This window comes from Pseudophryne corroboree, chromosome 11 (assembly GCF_028390025.1).
Source record: "Pseudophryne corroboree isolate aPseCor3 chromosome 11, aPseCor3.hap2, whole genome shotgun sequence".
In the NCBI taxonomy this organism is placed as follows: domain Eukaryota; kingdom Metazoa; phylum Chordata; class Amphibia; order Anura; family Myobatrachidae; genus Pseudophryne; species Pseudophryne corroboree.
The window spans coordinates 347,678,966-347,701,027 of NC_086454.1; the positions used below are offsets into that span (position 1 = coordinate 347,678,966).

Here is a 22,062-nt window from a genome sequence, read left to right on the forward strand (position 1 = left end):
CACCTTTCAGGAGGTACTGGGGACACCTTGCAGGAGGTACTGGGGTCACCTTTCATGAGGTGGGTCAGATACAGTGCAGGTTACAGGCAGTGTGGGTCAGATACAGTGTGGCCTCATAGGCGTGCGCAGCACATTTTATTAGGGGGTGCACTGTTGGAGGGGTGTGTCTAGCACCACCTTTTGGGCGTGTCTAGCACCATCTATTGACAGTCAGCGTAATATAAAATATCCACCCTTGTACCAATCCTAATAAAGCAGATACATTGTCAGATGTTGTGGTTTGCACCAAATAAACACTCCTGATGGCACTCACTGCAATTACACTGCTCCTCCTCAGCCTGGTCTGGCTCCCCCTCTCTTTCCCCTGCAAGCTGCAGTCACTCACTGACACTGACAGTCGCAGACTAGTTACTGCTGCTGCTGGAAAAACGTGTTACGTGTCAATGCTGCTACCGGCCGCCTGCCAGTATTGAATTTGTCTTCCTAAGAGGAACGCTGGCTGCATGCTGATCCTCATCAGTGGCTGGCATTGGCTAGAATAGAAGGAGGTGGGCGTGTGACGGGTGGGCATGCGAGCAGCATGATGTCATCACGTCACATCACGCTGTTTTTGTGCATTGAGGTGGAGTCGGGAGTTTGAAAGCCGGTGGCAGTGGCACCCTTGATTAAACCAGGCGTCCAGTCAGTAATACAGTCCTGACAGGGTGCAACACAGAGGGGACAGTATTCAGCCTGCTCGGCGATCGCTGCATCAGGCATGTGAGATCGGATTGCCAGACATTACGGGGTGGCTGTGCGCACCAGGCACCCCCCCTGCGCACACCTATGTGTGGCCTGGATACAATGTGGGTCAGATACAGTGCAGGTTACAGGCAGTGTGGGTCGGATACACCAATAGTGCGCTTGCTGTGACAGCAGGCAGGAGAGGGGCCCCCGATGGTAAATGCACCCGATGGTGTCTGTGGGGAGGATGATGCTGGTGGTGTCGTCAATGCAAGGGTGCCAGCCATGTCCTCTGTGCGGAGGTGCTGGCTGTGTCAGCAGTGAGGGGCTGCAGGCAGTGTCCTCTGTGCGGGTGTGCCGGTGATGTCTACAGTGCGTGGGTGTCGACAGTGCGGGGGTGCGGTGTTGTCCTCTGAGCGGGAGTGCCGATGGTGTCGGTAGGCTGGGGGTGTTGGCGGTGTCCTCTGTGCGAGGGTGCTGGCTGTGTCGACAGTGCAGGGGTACTAGCGGTGTCCTCTGTGCTGGGTTGCTGGCTGTGTTGGCAGTGCGAGGGTGCTGGCTGTGTCGGCAGTGTGGGGGGTGCTGGCTGTGTCGGCAGTGTGGGGGTGCTGGCTGTGTCGGCAGTGCGGGGCGCTGGCTGTGTCGGCAGTGCAGGGGCGCTGGCTGTGTCGGCAGTGCAGGGGTGCTGGCTGTGTCGGCAGTGCAGGGGTGCTGGCTGTGTCCTCTGTGCGGGGGTGTCGGCTGTGTGGGGCGCTGCGGGAGTCCACTGAGCGGTGGTGCCAGCAGACGGTGTCCACTGTGTGGGAGTGCCAGCGGTGTCGGCAGCGGGGGTGTCTGCGATGTCCTCAGTGCAGGGGGATGATGGCGGCTGGTAACTTTAACGCTGTGCCTATTGAACTCTATGGGCAAGAGAGATGTGACAGACTGCTCTCTCGGCCAATCAGCGGTCAGCCCATTGAATTCAATGGGACTGGTGCCTGAGGCAAAACCTCAAGATCCAACCGTGGGACTTCAGGGTTTTGCCTCGATTTGGGATCCGAGGCAGACAGAGAGAGAGATCCGAGTTGTGGCTCGGTTCACCCCAGATCCCCTATGTTCAGGTGGGTCTAACTAGAACCCACCTTTTTGTGCATTATTCACCCTGCCATGTAGCAATTTTGTGGTGGTCCAGTCCCCGATCTAGTGCCTTCTTGTCTTGTCCAAAATTGCTGAGATGAAATTATAGATTTATAGGTGGTGCAGCGCAGAAGTTCTATAGGTGGTGCAGCGCAGAAGTGTTGTAGATGGTGCAGCGCAGAAGTGTTGTAGATGGTGCAGCGCAGTAGTGTTGTAGATGGTGCAGCGCAGAAGTGTTGTAGATGGTGCAGCGCAGAAGTGTTGTAGATGGTGCAGCGTAGAAGTGTTGTAGATGGTGCAGCGCAGAAGTGTTGTAGATGAGGCAGCGCAGAAGTGTTGTAGATGGTGAAGCGCAGAAGTGTTGTAGATGGTGCAGCGCAGAAGTGTTGTAGATGGTGCAGCGCAGAAGTGTTGTAGATGGTGCAGCGCAGAAGTGTTGTAGATGGTGCAGTGCAGAAGTGTTGTAGATGGTGCAGTGCAGAAGTGTTGTAGGTGGTGCAGTGCAGAAGTGTTGTAGATGGTGCAGCGCAGAAGTGTTATAGGTGGTGCAGTGCAGAAGTGTTGTGAGTTTTCTGTTGGGGTGGGGTGGGGGCATCCTCCATTTGTAGTATCTGGGCAACCCTTTACTAAAACAAGTTTATCATACTATTATATCTCTAGTCATGCAGACCTCTTGAATATCTCATTAGTAGTGGAGAGCATCTTTATCTTTCATCACTGAGGCAGTGCAAAATACAAAGGAGCTAAGTGGTAGTCTTACCAGTAATACTGTATTCTGCTCTGTGTAGCACAAGTTGTTATTGCAGTATATGCAGTGGCGGAACTTGTGAGTGGTGGGCCCAGGTGCAGAAATATATTTTAGGCCCCCTCCTCCATTCCAACCCAAGATCACAATGTGCCACACGGCAGTGGATGACGGCGGGAGGCAGAGGCTTAAGGAGGGTAATAGAAACCTAAGGCGTGGCGATCCCATACTGATCCCGGTCACCGGATCTAAGCATCGCTCTGCACATGCAGATGACAGTGATGTCCCACCATTATACTAATTTATATGGTGCTCCATAAGGGCTCCACCTGGAATGGTCTAGATATCGGTGGTGAGCACATCCTTCAGCGGGTCCGGCAACAGGATCTTCTCTTCATTCTTTTCTCTTTTTTTGGAACAGGCCTCAGTCTCTTGCTGGTATCCACCTCATATACACGGACTTGCTCTATGTTGTCCACAAAGGTCACTGTCCCCTTTCTTTTTCTTTCCTTCTGCTCTTGCCCTGCGTGATGTAAAGGAGAAATATTTAGGTAGGGGTAATAAGTGTGTCGGTATGTGCACTTTTCTGTTAGGGAACTTAAGGTCCATACACATGGCACGATGTGTCACTGAACGACACATTGTGCATGGCGGGGGGCCAGCATCGGCAAGTACATACACATTTGCTGACGCCGGCAGAAATGAACAGCCGCGGGAGGTGGGGGTGGCGGTGCGGTGGCGGCATTGCTAATAACAGCCCCAGATCTTCTTGCATTTTCTAAATATCCAGGGCTGGCGTTAGCGACCCGTTGGTGCGCGCATCGGTATCAGGCATACACACGGAACGATGTACACGATGTGTCATTCCAAATGACCGGGAACGCCCACATCATGCCTCTAATCGTTCCGTGTGTACCCACATTAAGAGTGTGAGCATCAGTGGGACAGGGAGAAATATTCTCTGTACAGCACCGTGTAAACCTGTGGTGCTATATACATAAACAGTAGTAATTACATATAGTGTATTATACAGAGGTGGTGGTAACACTGTCTGCCCTCCGCTGGGAATAGAGCCGGGAGAGATCCTATGGACACAGTCCTACTACACCTAATGATAAATCTGCTCCTGGTAAAGGCTGGGACACATACACCGAGCCTCCGACTAGATACTTCTGTTACCACTGGATAATAGTAATAATAATATTGTAATAATATCTAGTAACCTGTATACATTATCACTGGTAAGATAACCACTTAGTACTGGACACCGGATCTAAGCATCGCTCTGCACATGCAGATTGATAGTGATTCCCACCATTGCACTAATTTACAGGGTGCTCCATAAGGGCTCCACCTGGAATGGTCTAGATATCAGAGGTCAGCACATCCTTCACCGGGGGCGGCAACAGGATCTTCTCTTCATTCTTCTCTTTCTCTTAGGAACAGGCCTCAATCTCTTGTTAGTATCAACCTCATAGATGCGGACTTGCTCTAGATTTTCCGCGAAGCTCACTGTTCTCTTTCTTTTACCTTCTTTCTTCTCTTGCCCTGCGTGATGTAAAGTAGAATTAGTTAGGAAGGGGTAATAAGCCGGTAAGATAACCACTAAGCCGCCCTCAGTGGTCCCATGGGAGTAATTAAAGTGGGTGCAATGGTGCCATTGCTATAGGGCCCAGGGGCTTAGGGGCCCCTGAACCCAGCTCATATAGTTGTCTACCAAGTTCCTGAAATTGCTGGGAAAGAAATTGGGTTTGGCCAATTGCCTGGACATGAAAAGGAGGACTCATCAGTGGCTCTTCTATGGGGCATAACATGGACTAGGTCACTACTAAGGGGCATACAATACAATAGGGCACTATTACTGTATATTGCATACATTGAACTAAGGCAATATTATGGGGCATAAAATGAATAACCACTGCGGAGAGAGGTGTCTCTCTAGAGGCCAAGGGGAGGGGCCCCTTCATAATGTAGCTGTGGGGCCCACAAAGTTCTGGTTACGCCCCTGGTGGTCACCCGTGAATGTGTGGATCTTATATCTAGTTACTCTTACCTGATGTTTCGGCCCCCGCATTCTCTCTTGTGCTTTTTTCGCAACTGCAAAAAAGAAAAAAGAAAAAAAGGTCAGTTACAGATGATAAGTAGCAAGTAACGGGGACTGAAACTGCGGCACGTCATCAGGGTGTGTGATGTCACAGAGCAGTATTCCATGGTACAGTACAGGGCAGGATATGGTAGTACAGTACAGAAGCAGAGGTAGCTCAGTATATTGCAGTATAACACAGATGTACCTTAGTGTGTCTGTATGTGCACTTGTGTGTTAGGGAACTTAGAGTGTGAGCTCCAGTGGGACAGGGAGAAATATTCTCTGTACAGCACTGTGTAAACCTGTGGTGCTATATACATAAACAATAGTAATTACATATAGTGTATTATACAGAGGTGGTGGTAACACTGTCTGCCCTCCGCTGGGAATAGAGAGATCCTATGGACACAGTCCTACTACACCTAATGATAAATCTGCTCCTGGTAAAGGCTGGGACACATACACCGAGCCTCCGACTAGATACTTCTGTTACCACTGGATAATAGTAATAATATTGTAATAATATCTAGTAACCTGTATACATTATCACTGGTAAGATAACCACTTAGTACTGGACACCGGATCTAAGCATCGCTCTGCACATGCAGATTGATAGTGATTCCCACCATTGCACTAATTTACAGGGTGCTCCATAAGGGCTCCACCTGGACTGGTCTAGATATCAGAGGTCAGCACTTCCTTCAGCGGGGGGCGGCAACAGGATCTTCTCTTCATTCTTCTCTTTCTTTTTGGAACAGGCCTCAATCTCTTCTTAGTATCAACCTCATATACGCGGACTTCTACATTCTCAGCAAAGGACACTGTTCTCTTTCTTTTACTGTCTTTCTTCTCTTGCCCTGCGTGATATAAAGTAGAAATAGTTAGGAAGGGGTAATAAGCCGCCCTCAGTGATCCCATGGGAGTAATTAAAGTGGGTGCAATGGTGCCATTGCTATGGGGCCCAGGGGCTTAGGGGGCCCTGAACCCAGCTCATATAGTTGTCTACCAAGTTCCTGAAATTGCCGGGTAGGAAATTGGGTTTGGCCAATTGCCTGGACATGAAAAGGAGGACTCATCAGTGGCTCTTCTATGGGGCATAACATGAACACGAAATAATAACATAACACAAAATACTCTCTGTACAGCACCGTGTAAACCTGTGGTGCTATATACATAAACAGTAGTAATTACATATAGTGTATTATACAGAGGCGGTGGTAACACTGTCTGCCCTCCGCTGGGAATAGAGCCGGGAGAGATCCTATGGACACAGTCCTACTACACCTAATGATAAATCTGCTCCTGGTAAAGGCTGGGACACATACACCGAGCCTCCGACTAGATACTTCTGTCACCACTGGATAATAGTAATAATAATATTGTAATACAGTCTAGTAACCTGTAACACCATCTGTAGATAATCTTAGTAACTTACTAGATATATGCCCCCAGTGCGACCGCTGCAACACCAACTACTCCAGCCAGGAGTTTCCAGCTGTTTACTGAGTATGTGTCTAATGTTGTATCCAATACACCAGTGTCTGTGTTACATTCAAGGATGATAAACATAAGCAGAGCTCCCTGTCTGATATAACACAAAAGATAACGCAATGTGTCCTGTAAATACTACAGATCATCGGCTTAATAACAGTAACTGAAGTCTCCGTTTACCCTTTCTCTGTGAGCTTGTATTCCTATTATCAGGTCTTTACTCTCCAGATGCTTCTTCTCTAATGACACTAATTACCAAATCCCCTGATATTGCCCTGAGCCGAAGCTCAGGACTGGGCTGTGACTATTGGGATCAGTAAACTATAAAATGAAATAATATATCAATGTATTTTTTATAAAAAATTGCTATTTGAGAAATGTAATTACTAACGGGTCACCCTTTCTTTATATATTACCTAGATCAGGAGCTCTTACCCTGTTGGCCCAGGACCCATATCCCGGGGGAGTCATGTCAAATATCTTATGTTCTAACAATTCTTCATTGCCATAATGGGCAGATGTACTAGCCTTGGAGAGTGATACAGTGGAGTGAAATAAACTAACAACCAGCTCCTGTCATTTCACAAACAGCCTGCAACATGGCAGTCAGGAGCTGATTGGGTGGTACTTTGCCTCTCTCCACTTTACCAGTGTTTAGTGCATCTGCTCCAAATTCACACAACTCTTGGGTAGGGTGAAATACATTGCTACTTACTTCTCCTCTAAGTGGAAATGAAATGTTGATCCCAACCCCAGTACAAATTGGGTGTGACCATAGAATGTGGGGGCATGTTCATTCAAAGTGAGGACGGAACCACACCAAGCTGGGAATTCCCCTCCCCCCCATTTGTAGGTGGCGTGCTGCTTAAGTGGGTGTGGCCGCACCATGTTGGTGGCACTCCTACTTTTGAGACATCTCTGCCATTCACTAAACCGCTGATTTAGGCATCCAATTCCACATTCAATAACAACTACAAAAATAACAAGTAATAATTATGCTGTCATTTTTATCTGGGGAAAAAATATTTAAATACTGGTTGAGACACCTATATCCAAAATGCTTGGGACCAGATGTTCGGGATTTTGGATTTTTCCGTATATTGGAATATTTACATTCCACAATGAGATCTCTAACTAATGGGATCCAAATGTAAACATGAAAAGCATTTCATATATACTGGAGATATGCAGGCCCGGCCTTCAGAGATCCAGGCCCACCTGAAGTAGGGGCATCTGAGGGGATCCGGATTGGGACTTGGATCTCCCAGCCTGCCTCAGATCCCAAAACTTGGACAAGTCATCTGCCCGCGGTCAGATCTCTTATCTTGCGGGTTTTGGATTCGTGGCCATATTAAAAATTCAACGTTCCCTCTCTGCATCCCGGGTCTCCCGCGTTGACATGTATATGGTATCTTGCTGCTGCTATAATGTGGCTCTGAGTATTTGCTCTCTTTTGCGCAGGTGCTGGCATTACAGTATATTTCCGGAAAGTTCTTCAGATGCTGCCAGGGGGCTCAGACCAGACAGCGGCACTGACTGGTTCGGGTCCCATTACCACCCCCAATAAGTAAGCGCCATATATAAGGCTTTGGCTGTCATGGTTCTGCATGCAGGCTGGGCAGAGTAGGACCTCTTTGACCCATGGCCAACTTGCACTGCAAACCCTGCACCCATTATATATACGCCCCCGGCAGCGACCAGTAAGACTATTGTGAGATACAGCAGCTCACTGCTAGGGTTACCAGTTCAAAGTAAAATTGTTTTTTTTTGTGGCTTATAGTCCGTCATTCAGAATTCTAAGGGTCCAATTCAATTATGGGCAATGTGTTGTAAATGCAAGGTCTGTTTCTCTATCAGTGCCGTGGGCTGTGTACACGTGTAACAATGTATCAGTACATTCATGTATAATAATAATAATGATACTTGAAGTTCTGCAGCGCTGCCCTCCCAGCGTGTTCTGCACTTGGCTGGCGCATAGTAAGAGGAGATAACTACTTTGGCAGGAACTGTATTGTGTGGTTTTTTTCTTCTTCTTGGAATCAGTCTCGCTAATTGCCGTGTCATTATATGCCTAATGGTTTGAATATTAGATATTGGTTGGTTTAATTAGTGCAGCCACACTTCTTAGGAGGAACAGAATGGATAAGATATGGGTATGTGAGTTTGATAATAGCTGCCAAATAAAACAGCCGGATGGAAACGGCCTATTTTCTTCCCCTTACTCCCATGGGCGTAGGAGAAAGCTGCGGCTAAAACAGAAGCTTCTTTATGTCACAGCGCTACATGTAGCATTTATAGACTTCCAAAAAAATGGGTGTGGTTCATTAGGTCGACACGCCATCCCAAAAAATAATCCAGTTGTATTTAAAAAAGAAAAAGTGGGAAAAGTGGGGTTCTATCACTTTTTAATTTCTTGTTATGGTCTGCTAAAAGGCTATTGTAAGACTATTACAGCCGCTCACTGCTAGGGTTATAAGCTTAAAGGAAAATTGTCTTTGTGGCATCATAGTCTGTCATTCAGTGTTCGGGGTTGATTTAATTCGGGGAGGTGTGTGGGAGGTGAACTGCTCGGAGTACCTCGGCCAGCATCCCAACTAGAAATCAGTCAGATGCACAGCGACTGGATCTATATTGGGCTGAGTGACCGAACTGACCCCTTGTGACAACTTTCTACTGACCAAAACTCAACTATTGTCAGTATGTATTTGTAATATTGAAATGTGCTCTTCTGCCGTTCTTATCCGCAGATTTATTTTTCTTTTTTTTTATACGATGTGATTTATCATTGCTCGTTCTTTTCTCCATGGAATAAATTTTTTGATGCACATATCACTCATGAGAAAGGACGCTATAATCCTGTGGTGATAGAGATTGTAATGCACCTATTTCCACCTGGACCGGAATTGTCAAACTGGCATCCTGCCTGTGGTCTTGTTAGGCAACGTGAAAAGTTTAGGGGGCTGGATTCCTGGACAGAGGGTGTGGCCAGGAGGCATAGCCGGGGGAGTGGCCAAAATGCGATAAGGTTATGGTCATCTTGTTTGTCAGGTTTCAAGCCATTATTTTGTCCAGCTAATAAAGAGCCCCCTTTATATGCAAGCCTAGAGCCTATTACTTAGAATATGACTCATAGCTTCTTCGTGCCCATGTATTCCAGCCCAGAGCCCCATCATGCCCATATATTCCAGCCCAGAGCCCCATCATGCCCATATATTCCAGCCCAGAGCTCCCTCATGCCCATATATTCCAGCCCAGAGCTCCATCATGCCCATATATTCCAGCCCAGAGCTCCCTCATGCCCATATATTCCAGCCCAGAGCTCCATCATGCCCATATATTCCAGCCCAGAGCCCCATCATGCCCATACATTCCAGCCCAGAGCCCCATCATGCCCATATATTCCAGCCCAGAGCTCCTTCATGCCCATATATTCCAGCCCAGAGCTCCCTCATGCCCATATATTCCAGCCCAGAGCTCCCTCATGACCCTTTATATGTTTCAGAGCACTTCATGCCCCTTAATTTCTGCCTAGAGCCCCCTTTATGCTCTTACCTCTCCCCAGATCCCTCTCATGCCCTTATGTCTGCCCAGAGCCCCCTTTATGCCCTTATCTCATCCCAGATCCCTCTCATGCCCTTATGTCTGCCCAGAGCCCCCTTTATGCCCTTATCTCTTCCCAGATCCCTCTCATGCCCTTATGTCTGCCCAGAGCCCCCTTTATGCCCTTATCTCTTCACAGATCCCTCTCATGCCCTTATGTCTGCCCAGAGCACCCTCACGCCCTTATGTCTGCCCAGAGCATCCTCACGCCCTTATGTCTGCCCAGAGCACCCTCACGCCCTTATGTCTGCCCACAGTACCCTCACTCACGCCCTTATGTCTGCCCAGAGCACCCTCACGCCCTTATGTCTGCCCAGAGCACCCTCAGGCCCTTATGTCTGCGCAGAGCACCCTCATGCCCTTATGTCTGCCCAGAGCACCCTCAGGCCCTTATGTCTGCCCACAGTACCCTCACTCACGCCCTTATGTCTGCAGAGAGTACCCTCACGCCCTTATGTCTGCCCACAGTACCCTCACGCTCTTATGTCTGCACAGAACCTCCTAATGCCGCCGGCACTCATATGCAGAAGGAACTTTGGGGCAGATGTATTAACCTGGAGAAGGCATAAGGAAGTGATAAACCAGTGATATGTGCAAGGTGATGAAGGCACCAGCCAATCAGATCCTAACTGTTAATTTACATAATGGAGCTGATTGGCTGGTACCTTTATCACCTTGCACATATCACTGGTTTATCACTTCCTTATGCCTTCTCCAGGTTAATACATCTGCCCCTTTCAGTAGAAGCAGGCCATGGGGCTGGTGGAGACTAGTGATGTGCATCGGACATTTTTCGGGGTTTGGTTTTGGATTCGGTTCCGCGGCCGTGTTTTGGATTCGGACGCGTTTTGGCAAAACCTCCCTGAAATTTTTTTGTCGGATTCGGGTGTGTTTTGGATTTGGGTGTTTTTTACAAAAAAAAACTCAAAAACAGCTTAAATCATAGAATTTGGGGGTCATTTTGATCCCATAGTATTATTAACCTCAATAACCATAATTTCCACTCATTTCCAGTCTATTCTGAACACCTCACACCTCACAATATTATTTTTAGTCCTAAAATTTGCACCGAGGTCGTTGGATGACTAAGCTAAGCGACCGAAGTGGCCGACACAAACACCTTGCCCATCTAGGAGTGGCACTGCAGTGTCAGACAGGATGGCACTTCAAAAAAATAGTCCCCAAACAGCACATGATGCAAAGAAAAAAGAGGTGCACTGTGGTCGCTGGATGGCTAAGCTAAGCGACACAAGTGGCCGACACAAACACCTGGCCCATCTAGGAGTGGCACTGCAGTGTCAGGCAGGATGGCACTTCAAAAAAATAGTCCCCAAACAGCACATGATGCAAAGAAAAATTATTGAAAAAAGAGGTGCAAGATGGAATTGTCCTTGTGCCCTTCCACCCACCCTTATGTTGTATAAACAGGACATGCACACTTTAACAAACCCATCATTTCAGCAACAGGGTCTGCCACACAACTGTGACTGAAATGACTGGTTGGTTTGGGCCCCCACCAAAAAAGAAGCAATCAATCTCTCCTTGCACAAACTGGCTCTATAGAGGCAAGATGTCCACCTCCTCCTCATCGTCCGATTCCTCACCCCTTTCACTGTGTACATCCCCCTCCTCACAGATTATTAATTCGTCCCCACTGGAATCCACCATCTCAGGTCCCTGTGTACTTTCTGGAGGCAATTGCTGGTGAATGTCTCCACGGAGGAATTGATTATAATTCATTTTGATGAACATCATCTTCTCCACATTTTCTGGAAGTAACCTTGTACGCCGATTGCTGACAAGGTGAGCGGCTGCACTAAACACTCTTTCGGAGTACACACTGAAGAGGGGGCAACTTAGGTAAAATAAAGCCAGTTTCTGCAAGGGCCTCCAAATTGCCTCTTTTTCCTGCCAGTATACGTACGGACTGTCTGACGTGCCTACTTGGATGCGGTCACTCATATAATCCTCCACCATTCTTTCAAAGGTGAGAGAATCATATGCAGTGACAGTAGACGACATGTCAGTAATCGTTGGCAGGTCCTTCAGTCCGGACCAGATGTCAGCACTCGCTCCAGACTGCCCTGCATCACCGCCAGCGGGTGGGCTCGGAATTCTTAGCCTTTTCCTCGCACCCCCAGTTGCGGGAGAATGTGAAGGAGCAGCTGTTGACGGGTCACGTTCCGCTTGACTTGACAATTTCCTCACCAGCAGGTCTTTGAACCTCTGCAGACTTGTGTCTGCCGGAAAGAGAGATACAACGTAGGTTTTAAATCTAGGATCGAGCACGGTGGCCAAAATGTAGTGCTCTGATTTCAACAGATTGACCACCCGTGAATCCTGGTTAAGCGAATTACGGGCTCCATCCACAAGTCCCACATGCCTAGCGGAATCGCTCTGTTTTAGCTCCTCCTTCAATGTCTCCAGCTTCTTCTGCAAAAGCCTGATGAGGGGAATGACCTGACTCAGGCTGGCAGTGTCTGAACTGACTTCACGTGTGGCAAGTTCAAAGGGTTGCAGAACCTTGCACAACGTTGAAATCATTCTCCACTGCGCTTGAGTCAGGTGCATTCCCCCTCCTTTGCCTATATCTAGGCAGATGTATAGGCTTGAATGGCCTTTTGCTGCTCCTCCATCCTCTGAAGCATATAGAGGGTTGAATTCCACCTCGTTACCACCTCTTGCTTCAGATGATGACAGGGCAGGTTCAGGACTGTTTGCTGGTGCTCCAGTCTTCGGCACGCGGTGGCTGAATGCCGAAAGTGACCCGCAATTCTTCGGGCCACCGACAGCATCTCTTGCACGCCCCTGTCGTTTTTTAAATAATTCTGCACCACCAGATTCAATGTATGTGCAAAACATGGGACGTGCTGGAATTTGCCCAGATGTAATGCGCGCACAATATTGGTGGCGTTGTCCGATGTCACAAATCCCCAGGAGAGTCCATTTGGGGTAAGCCATTCTGCGATGATGTTCCTCAGTTTCCGTAAGAGGTTGTCAGCTGTGTGCCTCTTCTGGAAAGCGGTGATACAAAGCGTAGCCTGCCTAGGAACGAGTTGGCGTTTGTGAGATGCTGCTACTGGTGCCGCCGCTGCTGTTCTTGCTGCGGGAGGCAATACATCTACCCAGTGGGCTGTCACAGTCATATAGTCCTGAGTCTGCCCTGCTCCACTTGTCCACATGTCCGTGGTTAAGTGGACATTAGGTACAACTGCATTTTTTAGGACACTGGTGACTCTTTTTCTGAGGTCTGTGTACATTTTCGGTATCGCCTGCCTAGAGAAATGGAACCTAGATGGTATTTGGTACCGGGGACACAGTATCTCAATCAAGTCTGTAGTTGCCTGTGAATTAACGGTGGATAACGGAAACACGTTTCTCACCGCCCAGGCTGCCAAGGCCTGAGTTATCCGCTTTGCAGCAGGATGACTGCTGTGATATTTAATCTTCCTTGCAAAGGACTGTTGGACAGTCAATTGCTTACTGGAAGTAGTACAAGTGGTCTTCCGACTTCCCCTCTGGGATGACGATCGACTCCCAGCAGCAACAACAGCAGCGCCAGCAGCAGTAGGCGTTACACTCAAGGATGCATCGGAGGAATCCCAGGCAGGAGAGGACTCGTCAGACTTGCCAGTGACATGGCCTGCAGGACTATTGGCTTTCCTGTGTAAGGAGGAAATTGACACTGAGGGAGTTGGTGGTGTGGTTTGCAGGAGCTTGGTTACAAGAGGAAGGGATTTAGTGGTCAGTGGACTGCTTCCTCTGTCATCCAAAGTTTTTGAACTTGTCACTGACTTATGATAAATGCGCTGCAGGTAACGTATAAGGGAGGATGTTCCGAGGTGGTTAACGTCCTTAGCCCTACTTATTACAGCTTGACAAAGGCAACACACGGCTTGACACCTGTTGTCCGCATTTGTGTTAAAATAATTCCACACCGAAGAGGTGATTTTTTTTGTAATTTGACCAGGCATGTCAATGGCCATATTCGTCCCACGGACAACAGGTGTCTCCCCGGGTGCCTGACTTAAACAAACCACCTCACCATCAGAATCCTCCTTGTCAATTTCCTCCTCAGCGCCAGCAACACCCATATCCTCATCCTGGTGTACTTCAACAGTGACATCTTCAATTTGACTATCAGGAACTGGACTGCGGGTGCTCCTTCCAGCACTTGCAGGGGGCGTGCAAATGGTGGAAGGCGCCACCTCTTCCCGTCCAGTGTTGGGAAGGTCAGGCGTCGCAGCCGACACAATTGGACTCTCCTTGGGGATTTGTGATTTAGAAGAACGCACAGTTCTTTGCTGTGCTTTTGCCAGCTTAAGTCTTTTCATTTTTCTAGCGAGAGGATGAGTGCTTCCATCCTCATGTGAAGCTGAACCACTAGCCATGAACATAGGCCAGGGCCTCAGCCGTTCCTTGCCACTCCGTGTCGTAAATGGCATATTGGCAAGTTTACGCTTCTCCTCAGACGCTTTTAATTTTGATTTTTGGGTCATTTTACTGAACTTTTGTGTTTTGGGTTTTACATGCTCTCTACTATGACATTGGGCATCGGCCTTGGCAGATGACGTTGATGGCATTTCATCGTCTCGGCCATGACTAGTGGCAGCAGCTTCAGCACGGGGTGGAAGTGGATCTTGATCTTTCCCTATTTTACCCTCCACATTTTTGTTCTCCATTTTTTAATGTGTGGAATTATATGCCAGTATCAATAGCAATGGCCTACTACTATATATACTGCGCACAACTGAAATGCACCACAGGTATGGATGGATAGTATACTTGACGACACAGAGGTAGGTAGAGCAGTGGCCTACTGTACCGTACTGCTATATATTATATACTGGTGGTCAGCAAACTGTGCAAAACTGAAATGCACCACAGGTATGGATAGATAGTATACTTGACGACACAGAGGTAGGTAGAGCAGTGGCCTACTGTACCGTAATGCTATATATTATATACTGGTGGTCAGCAAACTGTGCAAAACTTAAATGCGCCACAGGTATGGATGGATAGTATACTTGACGATACAGAGGTAGGTAGAGCAGTGGCCTACTGTACCGTACTGCTATATATTATATACTGGTGGTCAGCAAACTGTGCAAAACTGAAATGCACCACAGGTATGGATGGATAGTATACTTGACGACACAGAGGTAGGTAGAGCAGTGGCCTACTGTACCGTACTGCTATATATTATATACTGGTGGTCAGCAAACTGTGCAAAACTGAAATGCACCACAGGTATGGATGGATAGTATACTTGACGACACAGAAGTAGGTAGAGCAGTGGCCTTCTGTACCGTACTCCTATATATTATATACTGGTGGTCAGCATAATTATGCACTGTACTCCTACTATATATTACAATGCAGCACAGATATGGAGCGTTTTTCAGGCAGACAACGTATACTGGTGGTCACTGGTCAGCAAAACTCTGCACTGTACTCCTCCTATATAATACTGCTGATCCCCAGTCCCCACAATAAAGCAGTGTGAGCACAGATATATGCAGCACACTGAGCACAGATATGGAGCGTTTTTCAGGCAGAGAACGTATACTGGTGGTCACTGGTCAGCAAAACTCTGCACTGTACTCCTCCTATATAATACAGCTGCTCCCCAGTCCCCACAATAAAGCATTTATGCAGCACACTGAGCACAGTTATGAAGCGTTTTTCAGGCAGAGAACGTATAATACTGGTGGTCACTGGTCACTGGTCAGCAAAACTCTGCACTGTACTCCTCCTATATAATACTGCTGGTCCCCAGTCCCCACAATAAAGCAGTGTGAGCACAGATATATGCAGCACACTGAGCCCAGATATGGAGCGTTTTTCAGGCAGAGAACGTATACTGGTGGTCACTGGTCAGCAAAACTCTGCACTGTACTCCTCCTATATAATACAGCTGCTCCCCAGTCCCCACAATAAAGCAGTGTGAGCACAGATTTATGCAGCACACTGAGCACAGATATGGAGCGTTTTTCAGGCAGAGAACGTATAATACTGGTGGTCACTGGTCACTGGTCAGCAAAACTCTGCACTGTACTCCTCCTATATAATACTGCTGGTCCCCACAATAAAGCAGTGTGAGCACAGATATATGCAGCACACTGAGCACAGATATGGAGCGTTTTTCAGGCAGAGAACGTATACTGGTGGTCACTGGTCAGCAAAACTCTGCACTGTACTCCTCCTATATAATACAGCTGCTCCCCAGTCCCCACAATAAAGCAGTGTGAGCACAGATTTATGCAGCACACTGAGCACAGATATGGAGCGTTTTTCAGGCAGAGAACGTATAATACTGGTGGTCACTGGTCAGCAAAACTCTGCACTGTACTCCTCCTATATAATACAGCTGCTCCCCAGTCCCCACAATAAAGCAGTGTGAGCACAGATTTATGCAGCACACTGAGCACAGATATGGAGCGTTTTTCAGGCAGAGAACGTATAATACTGGTGGTCACTGGTCACTGGTCAGCAAAACTCTGCACTGTACTCCTATATAATACTGCTGGTCCCCAGTCCCCACAATAAAGCAGTGTGAGCACAGATATATGCAGCACACTGAGCACAGATATGGAGCTTTTTTCAGGCAGAGAACGTATACTGGTGGTCACTGGTCAGCAAAACTCTGCACTGTACTCCTCCTATATAATACAGCTGCTCCCCAGTCCCCACAATTAAGCAGTGTGAGCACAGATATATGCAGCACACTGAGCACAGATATGGAGCGTTTTTCAGGCAGACAACGTATAATACAGGTGGTCACTGGTCAGCAAAACTCTGCACTGTACAGTGAAAAATGGCGGCGACGCGCAGCTGCTTATATAGAATCCGAATCTCGCGAGAATCAGACAGCGGGATGATGACGTTCGGGTGCGCTCGGGTTAACCGAGCCACACGGGAGAATCCGAGTATGCCTCGGATCCGTGTAAAATGGGTGAAGTTCGGGGGGGTTCGGTTTCCGAGGAACCGAACCCGCTCATCTCTAGTGGAGACGCAGCAGAGAGGGTTGCCCGGTTGGTGACGCACTGTTAGTGACATCACCAGTGTCGCATGGTGGGATATCCCGGGATTGGTAAGCCCCCAGACTCCGGACTGTCCAGAAGAATTCGGGCCAGGGGCCGCACTACAGTGCGTCGCACAGTGTGACATGGCTGATGTACACCCAGTATGTGAGGCCCAGCCGCAAAGTCTTCTGGGAAATTCTATTTACAGTATATGTTGGTAGCTAGGAAGGTTGTATTAATGGAAATGAAGTGTTCGCTGCGTCCAGTCAGAATGGACGCCATCTTAGTGAATGCAGCTGGTTGCACCTTATATCCAAGACACCAGATTTTCCAGGATATCTGAGAATAAAATGCTGATTAGTTATTTTAGTAGCATTATTTTTGCGTTTGCGATTGAAAATGAGTATTTTAAGTACGGTGTCTGCAACAGGTTCTCGAACTGTAATAAAAAACATTTTTTTTCTCCAATTTTCCTCACAGTGCAGTTTGACGACTGCCAAGGTAACGAAGAGGTGGTATATGAGGTTTCCAACCCGGATTTTAAAGTGGAACCCGATGGATCATTAATCGCACTGAGGAATGTGAAGGAAAATATCCGAGCCCTGTTCATCCACGGACGCTCTACTCGCTCTGACGATATGGCGGAAGTAAAGATTCTCGGGAGAAGGGACAGGCACGACGCAAAGGTGAGGCATACATAATTATACGCATCGGTGAACGCCGCTTGCAATGCAATGTATATACATCCATGGATGCTGGAACTGAGTATTGCTGTTGTATATTATTTATTGTACAATGCCGCATGCACTTAGCATTCCTAAACAGACGATATAAAAGAGAACGGAGTCTGTAATTGAGCCCCCTGCCTATGCTGACAGCGCAGCGGTTGTGTTCCGCCTGGCGCTCGCCGCTGAGGCGTTTCTGTGACTAGGTCTGCCGTTTACCTCAGCAGCAACACATTGTTTACTGTTTTCTCACTGCGTCTGACTTGTTAAACATTATCTCCACAAACTCCACTTTATTACATATGTTTTACAATTCCTTTTGGTACCAAGACGCCAGAGAAACGTTTTACTATTTTACACGGTTCTAATAATTCTGAATAATTAACGTTTTGACCCAAGGCCGTTACAGATGTTATGTAGGAAATCTCTGCAGGAGTCTGGAAAGTGGAACTGAGCGCCATAAACCTTTGCGGTATTTTACCCGTTCCCCAGAATGTCTGATAATGAGTGTACATCTTATAGTAGCGGCGCTGTAATGTTATAGACTTTAGGTGGGTCAGTTCAATCGCCGGTGACATACGTGGAAGGCAGGCAGCCATTTTGTGTGCTGTGTGCGTATTGCTGTCTGTGTGGTCACCGGCACAGCATACGTTATGGGTTGCTAGCGGCAGCAGAAATGTCCGGTGGGGGGTGGGATGGAAGGCATGTGCTCATTTGGTGATGTCTGGGGGTGGGTGCTCTTTGTGGCCGTGGCTGTGTTGCCCAGGGTTGGGATAGTGGGTGCTATCGGTGGTAATGTCCGGGTGGTGTTTGCTATAAGTGGTAGCATTGTTTGGTCCACCATTGGTGGTGGTGATGTCTTGGGTGGGTTGTTAGTGGCTGGGGGGGTTTGGTCAAGGCAGGCCCCTACAATTCTGGGGCCCTTGGGCAACTGCCCAATAAGCCCAAGAGATGGCTCTGTACACACCTACCAGTCGCCCGCCTTATAAGTCTTGCCAGCAGACTCCTCTGCATAATCCCGCCCAGCTGGGACCTCATATTCAGTGGATTCTGCAGCCGATATACTGTTCAACACCCTAAATTGCACCATCTGAGAAGTGTTACTGGAGACCATGGGGTAGATGTATTAACCTGAAGAAGGCATAAGGAAGTGATAAACCAGTGATAAGTGCAAGGGGATAAACACACCAGCCAATCAGATCCTAACTGTCAATTAGCATATTGGAGCTGATTGGCTGGTGCGTTTATCACCTTGCACTTATCACTGGTTTATCACTTCCTTATTCCTTCTCCAGGTTAATACATCTGCCCCTATGGGAGATGTGACTGATACCTGTGAGTACATGTATGAGTAACACTGGTAAGCAGATCATGGAAACCACGGGCAACTTTACTGTCCTTGCTAAGGATTCTGGGAGTGAACATTTACCATAAACTGGAGTTTTCCCATCACTGTGTCGTCTGTTCTGCGTTTTGTTGTTGTTGTTTGCTGCAGCCATGTTCCTCTGTTTCACTACAGCTGGCTCAGCCCGAACTACTCAGCCAGCATGTAAATCATTTTACTAAGACGCCTGTAGTCATCCGTGAACAGAATGTAGAACCCCAGCTGAATTACTCACCCCCCTCCTCTTCCCCCTTCACCCTATAAGACTTGTAAAAATCTCTATTTTATGTGTTGGGTAGCAACAAACACCCGGGAACATAATGCACGGTAGTTACCGGACCACAGAGCGCCACTTAGTAAACATGCGATAATGGGATTTAAATGCTCAGCGGTGCAGCCCCCATGGGGTATGGGCACTTTTGGCAGTTTTAGAGTTGCAGCGCCAGGCAGAGAAGTGTCATGGCAGTGTGATCACGAGTTTGGCATCGCAGAGCGACAACTCTTTCCAGCAAACAATAAAAAGATTTTAAAAGAAAAAGCTAGACCTAAAAGAATAAAGAATACACGCTGCGCTGCAGCAGGTCCTGTTTGCTATCACGTTCTGCACCGCAGTGTGAGCTGCAATGATTAAATGGAATCTACCGGGCCCTTAAGTCACTCACGGGATCCAGATGGGAGCGGTTAAGCGATGATTAGAAGGAAGGGGAGCATCTTGGGACAGCGCGTAGCTGCTGCAGTGTTCTCTGGCACAAAACAGGTGGTAAGCAGGTAAGAGGGGGGAGGCAGGAACGTCTTCTCTCTCCCCAGGAGGAGCTCCAGCACAGAACGCTCTGAAATCCCCATAGATCGCTTTAACTGTCGATGCTCAGCACAATTGTCGTGAATGCATACTATACGGAGACGGGAAAGCCGTCAAGACCAGCACCATGAAGGAACTAGTCTCTGAGAGAGAGGCTGTACAAGTCTCAGGAGCAGTGACCTCCGTGTCATTACCAAATATAGCAGTTCTGTGCCGGAAGGAGCTGGCGCTATCGGTGTGCATGTAGCTAGTCTCTGCTGCTGTTCTAATAGAGCTTTGTTCTTCCTTCACGTTTATTTATAGTTAGCGGAACATTATGCAGCGCAGTACAGAGAAAATGTACTCGCGCACATCAGTCGCTGCACCATCAGAGCTTACAGTCTAAATTCTCTAGTGCACACACACGATTGTTTTGTCAGAGGCCAACTGATCTACAAGTATGCAGCACCACCCACCGACCACGCAGTACCAATAAACCTACTGCCTGGTTAAGAAATGATGCTGCTCAGGCCATCTGCTGGTGTGTACATACCACCACCACCTGTACAGACATATTCCAACAGGACGGAGCCCCCTGGACCCTAGAACCCTGCATACCGGCCACACACCCTGCAACCACGATGGACACGCCACTGGATCCTGCCATCATTTTTGATGTACCGTCGTTTTTGTGAGATGTAAACCACAGCCGTCCTCTCTCCTGGATAGCAATTACCTGCCGCTAGGTGGACCGGAACATGACATGAAATCAAGTCATCCAGCGCATACTTCCTCGGGTGGCAGGGGCATGATGACACAACTACCGCCATGGCAGCCCAGCCCCATCAATCCAGGGGGAGCTGCACCCCAGACTCGCCCCAGGTACTAAAATTAATAATAAAGACAACCCTTCCGGGTGATATAACAATGCCACATGTTAATGGCATCTGAGCAGATGTATTGGTGGAGCTGGTCTGCTTTGGGGGTAGCGCACTGTGAGATCTTATTTAGCACCCCCATAACACCTTTATTAATCCTTCTGGTCTTTTAATTACACCTTCACTAATATATACATTTTTGAATATAGATTTTGCTTTTCTTTTTATTAATACGTACTAAGACTTTACCTTGCATTGTGCTGCCCTGGGGTAGTTGGCCATTGCTGGTTTGTGGGGTTTTGCGCCCCAGACCTAGGGGTACATTTACAAAGATGGGAGTTCTATTTAAGATGGGATGTTGCCCATAGCAACCAGTCAGATTCCAGGTATTATCTTCTAGAAGGTGCTAGATAAATGAGTAGTAGAATATGATTGGTTGCTATGGGCAACATCTCATCTTAAATAGAACTCCCATCTTAGTAATTTGACCTCATAGAGTTAGGAACCACCAGCATCAGAGGGTCCTTGTCAGGGCCTGGTGGCTTTATCCTATATTTGCAAATGTATGTAACTAAGACCTCTGGATTTCTATTTTTTCTATCTATCTATCTATCTATCTATCTATCTATCTATCTATCTATCTATCTATCTATCTATCTATCTATCTATCTATCTATACACATATATAGAAGAAGTCCAGACTCTAACGGACGAAACGCGTTGGAACTGTTTTGCTGCTGAACTCCTCAAATGGACAGATATAAGCGTTTGAACTTTTAATTTCCTGTACGCATGTTTTCTGGCTATTTTATATCCATTGGGACTGTCTGCTGCTGTGTCCCCTTTTAGATGGACAGATAAGCTTTTTTAAAACGTTTGATCTTGTACGTGTGTTGTCCAGCCATTGTGTGTCTTTGTATATTAAATTGGTATTATTTTTTAAATGTCTAGGCTACTAAATATGTTTAATTGGGAATAAGCATGTTCCCTAATCTATTGCCCTCCACTGCAAATGACATTATTCGATTGTGGGAACGGTACACACTATGGTGGTCATTCCGAGTTGTTCGCTCGTTATTTTTTTGTCGCAATGGAGCGATTAGTCGCTAATGCGCATGCGCAATGTCCGCAGTGCGACTGCACCAAGTAAATTTGCTATGCAGTTAGGTATTTTACTCACGGCATTACAAGGTTTTTTCTTCGTTCTGGTGATCGTAATGTGATTGACAGGAAGTGGGTGTTTCTGGGCGGAAACTGGCCGTTTTATTTGTGTGTGTGAAAAAACGCTACCGTTTCTGGGAAAAACGTGGGAGTGGCTGGAGAAACGGAGGAGTGTCTGGGCGAACGCTGGGTGTGTTTGTGACGTCAAACCAGGAACGAAACTGACTGAACTGATCGCAGATGCCGAGTAAGTGTGGAGCTACTCAGAAACTGCTAAGAAGTGTCTATTCGCAATTCTGCTAATCTTTCGTTCGCAATTTTGATAAGCTAAGATTCACTCCCAGTAGGCG

General features: G+C 47.5%; 1 protein-coding gene and 1 long non-coding RNA gene across 4 annotated transcripts in view; one reads left to right on the forward strand and one right to left on the reverse strand.

Annotated features, from left to right (window-relative positions):
- CDH13 (cadherin 13) overlaps positions 1 to 22,062 on the forward strand; it is a 1,087,951-nt gene that overhangs the window by 345,330 nt on the left and 720,559 nt on the right. For all 3 annotated transcript variants that reach the window (XM_063945965.1, XM_063945966.1, XM_063945967.1), the window contains one exon: positions 17,267 to 17,472. In XM_063945965.1, coding sequence (XP_063802035.1) covers positions 17,267 to 17,472 — 206 coding nt within the window. The remainder of the gene's footprint in view (positions 1 to 17,266; positions 17,473 to 22,062) is intronic.
- Positions 2,485 to 4,683, reverse strand: LOC134969792 (uncharacterized). Its single transcript, XR_010189521.1, has 3 exons — positions 4,638 to 4,683; positions 3,939 to 4,132; positions 2,485 to 3,107 (listed from the first exon to the last, which is right to left on the reverse strand). It is a non-coding gene; the product is annotated as an uncharacterized LOC134969792 (long non-coding RNA).